Source organism: Berghia stephanieae, chromosome 9 (genome assembly GCF_034508935.2).
Source record: "Berghia stephanieae isolate SIO BIC M18660-M18661 chromosome 9, UCSD_Bste_1.3, whole genome shotgun sequence".
Taxonomy (NCBI): Eukaryota; Metazoa; Mollusca; class Gastropoda; order Nudibranchia; family Aeolidiidae; genus Berghia; species Berghia stephanieae.
In genome coordinates, this window is record NC_088368.1 from 30,853,758 (window position 1) to 30,863,757 (window position 10,000).

At 34.8% G+C, this 10,000-nt stretch overlaps 1 protein-coding gene across 1 annotated transcript in view; it reads left to right on the forward strand.

The window, feature by feature from the left end:
- Positions 1-222, forward strand: part of LOC144979189 (uncharacterized) — a 6,075-nt gene extending 5,853 nt beyond the window's left edge. The window contains exon 6 of the mRNA XM_078925799.1: positions 136-222. Coding sequence (XP_078781925.1) covers positions 136-222 — 87 coding nt within the window. The remainder of the gene's footprint in view (positions 1-135) is intronic.
- Positions 223-10,000: the final 9,778 nt, after the last annotated feature.

Here is a 10,000-nt window from a genome sequence, read left to right on the forward strand (position 1 = left end):
AATAGACAGAACCAAAGGGGGAAAATTAATGTTTGAAGAATTGAACTCACCGAATCCAGACGCATACTAATTAGAGACTTGCGTTTTAGGTATGCAATCCAAGCATGAAAAGTATAAAATTCCAGATTGTTCCAGGAAAAGGATATTACAGCTGCTGGTCAGTGTGAATCAGTGACCAGTCAAGCTTGCGACTTGCGACTTGCAGCAACAACAGGGGAATGAATAGCCACTAGTCACCAGCCACACAAGGTGGAAAATGAAAATTGAAATTGCCACGAACAGCAAAATTACCAGATAGTTTTAGCAAAAAATGCCAAACAAATCTTAAGAAAAACATTGCCTATATATATATATATATATATATATATATATATATATATATATATATATATATATATATATATATATATGAGTGTTAGTGGGTACTTGTAGGTACGAGAGTGCTCGATAACGTTGGTTAGAGCTAATATAAATTATAAATGGAGTCACTCACTTATTTATGGCCGAAACACATGTTTCTGTGGTCTCCACCACGTCGTCATAATATGCCGACTGACGACGTGGATGGAGACCACCGAAACATGTGTTTCGGCCATAAATGAGTGATTCCATTTACAAATGTCAAAAAAAAAATGATTAGCCTGCATCGATTCCTGCGTTTATTTGGAAGGGGGGGGGGGGGGTATTTTTTCTTGTATTTTTCTTTTACTTTATCTGGCACTGTTTCATACACATATTTTCAGATCTGTATCTTGCACCAGTTCCTACTCCTTAATTCGTCACTTCTAAAAAGCAACGATCCGATTTTCTCACTCACGATTGCGTCATACTATTTTCACAGTGATATTGTTATTTTGAAACAGGGCATATTTTTTTCCATAAGTAAATCCACTGAAAATAAAATTGAAGGAAATTCTTGTAATTGAAATAAATAAATAAATACAATTTTACGGTCTTGACCCCGTCAAGATTGTCTTTGTTGACGCACCACTATTATAACATGGAATGGGCTCTGAGATGATTACAGGTTTTGTAAAGTGCTTTGAAGTCTCGAGAAAAAAAAAATCTGTAAATAAATTGATTATGTTATTTTTCATCTTATCTTATATTAATATAAGATATCAATATAATATTCGATGTTATCATTAAATGACATGTCATGGAACTACCAAAGTTCCAAATTGATATTTCGGTGCCCAACTGCTTCTTCAAGTACCAAGTCTGCGCCAGACATCGGTGATCATGATACGCCATTCATCAATTTGATCAGATAACCTCAGAAAACTAATATTACTCTTCTCTTTCTTTGTCGCCCAGCTGTTCAAACTATTCAAATATGTTTTTCTTGGTCTACCTTTTCTCTTTTTTACCTTCTATCTTTCCTGTGAGAGCAAGATGTTCAATACATTTATGTCGATTTAGGTGTCCTAAATCTACTACTACTTTTTAAAAATAAATATGTCTTGATAAAGAAAATAGAATTTGGCGTTGAAAATGCCCAACAGACAATCGCTGTCCTGCATGCGTTTATTATTTTTTTCCTTGAAAAGCCAGGCGCGGATATTCTATCTCGTGTTGCAGTTGGCGCCAAATCGTGGGGTTAGCTGTGACAGGTGGTCGGTGGTCGTTGTGTTTTATTTATTTTGTATGTGTGTGTGTGTGTGTGTGTGTGTGTGTGCGCGTGCGTGCGCGCGTGTATGTGTGTGTGTGTGTGTGTGTTTGTGTGTTCGAGCCTTGTACAAGAAACACATACAACTGGCCAGCTGCCAACTAAAATTTGGTTAAAGACAGAAAAGATATAGGCTACTTCCCTTTTGTCACAAATCAAATTATCGAACCGTGACGAACCCACGTTCGATCAACCATATCAAGCCTCATGCAGAGATTTATCGATATCGATCTATCCGATCGAATGATCGGCCTTTTTAATCATTAATCATAAAAGCATGGATTAAGCACGGTGTCAAACAGTCACAATAGGAAGGCCCTAAATTATTATTATTATTATCATTATTATTATTATTATTATTATTATTATTATTATTATTATTATTATTATTATTATTATTATTATTATTATTATTATTATTATTATTATTATTATTATTATTATTTTATCATCATTATTATTATTATTATTATTATTATTATTATTATTATTATTATTATTATTATTATTATATTATTATTATTATTATCATCATTATTATTATTATTATTATTATTATTTATTATTATTATGATAATGATAATGATGATGATGATGATGATGATGATGATGATCATCATCATCATCGTCATCATTATTGTTATGATTACTACTATATTATTATTATCATCATCATCATCATCATCATCATCATCATCATCATCATCATCATCACCATCATTTTCATCATTAGTGAGAACAATGTAATTTTAGAAGAAAAAAAAAAAGTAATTTTAATGTTTTAATAATTTTTAAATAATGTTTTAATATTACTATTATTATCATCATCATCATCATCACCATCATCTTCATCACCATCATTTTCACTAATAATGAGAACAATGTAATTTTAGACAAAAAAACCAGTAATTTTAATGTTTTTTATTTCTTTCTTCTTTTTTTCCCCTTTACAATTTTTTTTAGTATTCTGTACACAAGTATTTGTTTTCTGCAGTTTCGTCAGGTATGTACGAACAACGAACACTATAACACTAAGAATAAATGAGAGAATTTACCATAATATTTGTGTTTTATTGTAAGTAGGTTTATTTCTGTAGAGTTCATAAGCTAAGAGGTCATAGCCAGGTCACCGGGGAGAGGGGATAATTACAATGGGGAAGGGGGTGGGTGGGTGCTTGGGCATACATACCATTGTTGTTCCAAAACTAGGAAAATAGATAGGTCGAAGATGACGTCACTCAGGTCTTTGTTATTGCTTTTTGCCATCCGCGTTTATGAGTAATGTTCACTGAACTGTATTAACCCGACTATAAACGTTCACGGATACACACAATTTTGTGTGTTGGTCCGTTATACTTCCGGATGGCAATGTTATGAACTTCTTAGCCAAGCGCATACTATCTATATTCATGTTTCCGTCCAACAGAGTCATCAATCACGTGATTTGTTGATGTCCAACGATTGGACATTTCTGACCAAATGTAAACACACTGCTTTGTTTATGAAAGTTGTAAACATACCCATGTGTCAAGCTGAACACAATGACCAATCGTAATGTTAGATTTTTCAAAAACTTTGAATACTTTACACGATGTAGGTCACTTTGAGCACATTTTGCAATGTGACCAATGACCTCGAGCACATGGAAAGTTAATATAGATCATACCCATTGCAACCCAACGTTGGTGATTTCCCAATATGTGACAACAGGAACTGTGTCATTTCCCCGTAACCAAATGCTTTGATTGTTCCGCTAACATCATTACCTCATCCATCATCACTGAAACCGTAATATAACAACAGAATCGGAACAAAAATTTTAGAAACGGGATATCTCGAGATATATATTTTTTTACCGACAATGTCCATCACAAATTTATTTTAAAGATAAGAATCCTGACCAAATAAGAGATAAGCGTGGTGCTGACACTTTTGTGACAAAATGATTTTGTGGACGTATGCAACTACAACTAAGGTAATTTACTGTAATTTATGTGTGTGACAAAACAATGACACGAAAGGACGAGGCTGGCAGTCGGGGGGTCAGATGAGGTTAAAGGTCATCCAGCATGGCATTGCAATAAATAACTGACAACTAAACAAAAGTATGACCGGTAGTGCCATGATACGATTCTAACAATATGGGCAAATTGCCAGCAACAGAATTATATATATATGTATTTATATAAACTTGAGCTTTTATATATAGCGCAATATCCACTAAACGTGCTCAAAGCGCTTTAAAGGGGGTCCCTGACCAACAGCAACACGTAACATGTAGAACGAGACATGACGCCCGTTAGGCGATATTACAATTTTTTTTTCTGACAGAGACAACGCTGTCAACGACCAGGTACTCATTTTACACCTGAGTACGGTGGGAGAATATGAGTAAAGACCCTTTTCCAAGGACTCATCTATGCGCCGAGCGAGGCTCGAACCTAGGACCTTCTGATCCGAAAGCGAGTGTCATACCACTGGACCACATAGCCGCAACACACACACACACACACACACACACACACACATATATATATATATATATATATATATATATATAGATAGATAGATAGATAGATAGATAAATAGGTAGATAGATAGATAGATAGATAGATAGGTAGATAGATAGATAGATAGATAGATAGATAGATAGATAGATAGATAGATAGATTGATTGATAGAGAGACATTGATAGAAGAATAGAGAAAGAAAGAAGGAGAGAGAGAGAGATAGATAGATAGATAGATAGATAGAGAGAGAGAGAGAGAGAGAGAGAAAGAGAGAGAGTGGGAGAGTGGGAGGGAGGGAGACAGAAAGAGACTTTTTATTAGTAATGAGCAGCTTTTTAAAAAAAATTAACAAGAAAGAACCCCCCCCCCCCCCCCCCGCAAAAACCCAAAACAAAACAAATACATTTGAAAAAAAAACACACATTTAAAATACAAAACAAAAAATAAGTAAACTTTTTAAAAACATTCAACAACAAAAAAAAAATAAAAACAAAAACAATTAAAAAATAAACAAACCAAAAACCAGCAAAGTAAAACAAAACAAACAAAAGAATAAGAAAACATCAATAACAACAAACAAAAATCCCAAAAAGACAAAAACCAAAAACAAAACAATACAAAATAAAACAACCCTCCCCCCCCCCCTAAAAAACCCCACAAAAAACAACAACAACAAAAAAAAAAAAAAAACAACAAAAACAAAACAAACAAACGAAAGAGAGCTTTGAAATGTTAAAATAGGATTAGCTTGTATTTTTTAGTGTTTACAAGGCAAATGTACAAATAGAGAACACAATTTCGGCATAAGAATTCAAATGCGGCAAAGGGAATTCAATTTAGGCGTGCAATTTAATTGGCTGCTCGAGAATGTGATTGTACATTGCACACTATAAATATCTAGACACAAACAGACAATATCGAATTCAAATGCGGCATTGTGAAAGCAATTTCGACACAAACTTCTAATCATTGTCGTTTTGGGCCTGTTTTTTTTTTTTTTTTTTTTTTTTGGTTTTTGTTTTGATCACGAGTTAAACAAGAAAACATGGTAAATAAATATTCCAAGATCCCATATCTTTTCAAAGCATTTGAAAGAGGTGGAGATGATTTAGATCTTGTCTAAGCATGAGGAATACAGCGATCCTCTGCCTACCCCATCGTGGAGCGATGTGTTGACAACAATGGAATGATTGCAAAGGCTCGTGGATGGTGGAAAACGGGGTGGACAGGTTGACCTTGCCATGAAAAAAGTAGTTGAGGATATCGTGACCGATCATCTAGAATTTACTATAAAGCAAGTCAATAATTAATTAAGGCATCGTCTACCTACAGCACCTCATGCCATAGCAGTATAATTATTAAAAACAGTATCATTATGAATGGAATGCTACTGACCCTTAAGAGACTGGAAGATGCACCTCAAGAGAGAATTACAGAAAACACCAAAAATCTTCGGTATGAATTTGCTACATGGTTGATGCAGATTGCAGTCAACGATTTTATTTATGTTGACGAAGCTGGAATCAACTTGTGGACAAAAAGAACAAGGGGTCGTTCTCAAAGAGGTTCTCGGGCTGTCCGTGTTGTGAGTGGCGGACGAGGGAAAAACATCATGATGGTATTTGCAATAAGTCTGATGTCAACAGGAAAAACCCATGTTGTCCAAGTGACCAAATTGGGAATAAATAATCTTGTTTTTAACGTAAAAGCTCATCATTAAGTGATTAATGTAAAGCTGTAACATAAATTAAGCAATTTAATGCTGACCATACTCAGTTTTTTGTTTGGTGTGGATAATATACCCCACAGTTTCTTCCACCCCCCATTTAGTGTCAAGCATTAATATTGTCTTCTGTTGGATCCCCCCCCCTTCCCCCCCCCCCCCACACACACACATTGCAGCATTTTTGCTTATCGTCGTAATGCAAATCAACCACATTATACATTCTTATGGCTGATCAGTCACTTAAGGGGCAATTTTTGTTATGGAAATGATTGTCAGTTAAACATTTAACAAGTATGGCTGGCATTTGATTGGCAAAAGTTTAGTCACGAGAGAACGGAAGAAAAGGCTTAAGAATATTTTACTTTTTATTGAAAAGAAAATTGATAGCAAAATGATTTGCTTCTTGCCGAATTGCATTCATAATGCCGCATTTGCTTTCCTTATTGCAACCACACAAATTCCCATTCTAAAAATAGACTAAGATTCTACGTCACGTAAAAAAGATGAATGGATTTTGTGACGTCAACTATTTACATCTTGCACATTTAATTTGAATTCCTTTTGCCGCATTTTCCCTCTATGACACATTGCGGTTCGCAATGCCGAATTTGAAGAGCAATAAAGCACATTTGCTCTGTAAACACTGTATAATTGTAACAATACAAATGATGTAATGTTAAAAATGAAACAGTACAAATGTAATAGTACAGTCTTTGTCCAGTACTGTATTTGTTTGTATTCCCCTCCCTCCCTCCCTCCCTCCCTCTCTCTCTCTCTCTCTCTCTCTCTCTCTCTCTCTCTCTCTCTCTCTCTCTCTCTCTCTCTCTCTGTGTGTCTCTTTTAATTATCAATTTGCATTGTTTTGTTCAAAACCGGAAATTCCCAAATCACAACGGAAAGTCCCACCAGCAATGCCAGAACGGCAATTATGCCACTCGAATGATACAATACAATTATTATGTTACCAAGCAAAATCGATCCTAGAAGTACATGTCACATTCGCACAACTAATAACGAACCGTTTAAGAGGACTTATGTATTCATTCTACAAGACCTGATAATTACAATAATGTCCCGGAATAAAAAATTGTATAGCGATTAAGCGAAGAGGATAGTAAAACGGTCAATGAGCTTATAGATAAGAAGGATACGTTTAATGTCACATAGAGAAGAGCGTTATAAATATCTAATTCAATCGCACATTTGTTGAATTTCGCGGTATTCTGAAGTTATATTTAGGCCCACTTAATGTGAGAAAATCAACAATAGCGAATGATAACAATTATAGCTCAATTTACATCACAAGTGATCGCAGAGTGGTCTTTTCTCTGTGTCAGCAAGACGGAGATTGTTGTACACCTTCTAGCTCCCGAGCAGGCACGTCTATCTATCTATCTATCTATCTATCTATCTATCTATCTATCTATCTATCTATCTATCTATCTATCCATCTATCTATCTATCTATCTATCTATCTATCTATCTATCTATCTATCTATCTATCTATCTATCTATCTATCTATCTATCTATCTATCTATCTATCTATCTATCTATCTATATATCTATTTATTTATCTATCTCTTCCTCAATGAGGATCATTTGAGTGCCAAGTGAAGATATCAATTTATTATTATTCTTTTAAAATTATTATTATCATTTTGAAAAATAGAATTCATCCAGTCGTAGTTGTTTTCCCTCATCTATACTATTGTTTTAAGCTGTACGACAATAAATGATGTCCTTGTTGACAAAATGCTGTAAACAGATTAGTGATTTAAGTCCCTACACTTTCGAAAAAACCCGCTGTTTCAATTAAACAGTTGCCTCCAATAAGCGATGTTCTCATTGGCGGATTCTCTCCTCCAATTATATAACAGTTTGGAAAAGCAAATAAGTACTGTATACCGATCATTAATATAATATGCTTATTAATTAATTAACTGACATGATATACGAGCTTCGACATTCACCTTCGATATATAAGGAATATTATGGTTGATTTCACTCTTCCATGTTTTGATTTTCTTTATTTGTATTATTTTGCTTTCCCTTTTAAATACTCTCCTCACCAGCTATTTTGAGAATTTTCCCCAAAACCTCGCACAAAAACAACACAAAGAATAAATATTGTTCTTACTCAATCAGAAAAGAAGCAACTACATTCTGCATATTGCATTGTTCAGCAAAATGAGCTTTACAATACAAAGTCAAATTTTCATAGCTATAACCAGGTAGAAAAAAAAATCCACACAAAAACAAACAAACAAACAAAAAACAAAACAAAAAGCAAACAAAAAAAAAAAAAAATCAAATTTTGTCATGTACAAAAGAAATCAGAATGAGAAAATCGTTGGTTGCACCGTGCGTAACGAATGTGACGATTTTACTGTGGTTGGGTAAGGAGAGGGCTAATTGAGCTTGTCGGTTCTTATTATAAATATTACATTCCCCCTACAGGCTACATAATAATAATATTATATTTATTTTCAGTCAACTAGTCACGAACTACAATTAATTGGCAAAACAATAACACATGAATGTAACAATCGCATCAAGTTCTATGTAACACATGCACTTTTGCCACGATAGCTGGCACGATAAAAGTTAACGGTTATGTAACGTCACTTACATTCTACGTATAAGATCATTAGACCTATTTTTAGCTTGTCAATAGCATTCAATAGTCTGATGTCACGTCCGCCCAGCAACGTGCAGCTTGGTTCTAAACAAAGAAAATCGGTACTTTTTATTCTTCATACTGGCGAGAACTTTGTCACATGTCATGTGATCAGAATGTTTAAGTCAAAACATGATCAACTTTATAATGTTTTTCTCCTCTGGATACACTTTTATACTCGTCGGAGAAATATTTCAAAAGGGCGTCCGCCATTGTTCCGATTGTTTAGTACCAGTTACTAAGTCACTATGCGTCATTACGACGGAAGTGACATCACGACAGTTGAAGCCTATTGGCAAAACGATAACACATTGTGATGTAACAATCACATCAAGTTCTATGTAACACATGTGCTTTTACCAAAATGGAATGGAACGAGTACTGTCACTGATCGCCTTTCTAGATGGCACGATAAAAGTTGTTTGTTTTGTTTTTGAACGGTTTTACGGCGCTTGCAACACATTTAGATCATATCAGCGCCAGTAAAAAGGAAGAAAATGGGATGGTATAAAGTTCTAGAATTACAATTAAAGCATCCAAGAATAAGGGAGTCAAAAGGGGAATTGGTTCAAATAGGGAACAGATGTAGATTCCAAGAGCACACCACCAGTGTACTTAGTTTGAGATCACTAAATGTCTCATCCAGAGACAAGCACAGGTCGCCGCCAAGAGGAACACACTCAATTGTTTACAAGTCATACATATTAAAAGGAAAAAAATTAATACAGTGCATAACAGAGAGATGATTTACAAGGGGATACATATCATCTCCCAAAACTCACTATACATTTGACTGTTTTCCCTCCCGACCAGGGAGATAGATAAATACGAGTAGATAGACCTGCCTACTCGGGAACTAGAAGGTGTACAGCAATCTATAGGCCAGGGCCAGGACAAAACCCAAGTAATCTCATTCCAAGACAAAGACAGAAAGCAAGTTGGAAAACAAATATTATAGTGGGATAGAAGACATAGTATGTGCCTCCCTGCCCACGATGGGAGGTCAGGAACCCCACCCAGCACGATAAAAGTTAACGGTAATGCAGCGTCACTTATATTCGATGTATAAGATCATAAGACATTTTTTAGCTTGTTAATTGATCCACTCAGTCTTCGAATAGAAAATATAAAGTTACACGTGCTTAGGTATACATGCAACGATTGATAAAGCAAGAACATGGGGAGCATTTGAGAACAACAACAACAACAACGAAGCAATAAGAGCAACATTTAAAATAACACGCACGAAAAAAAGCAACAAAAAACAAAAACAAACATACAAAAAATTAATTAATTAATTAATTAAAAAAAACCAAAACAACAAAAATAAAAAGCAAGACTAAAACAGGGAAGAGGATGAGATTAATGCACCGCCTTGTAAGTGACGGGTCGTTAGTAACGCAGTGCTCAAGGAAAC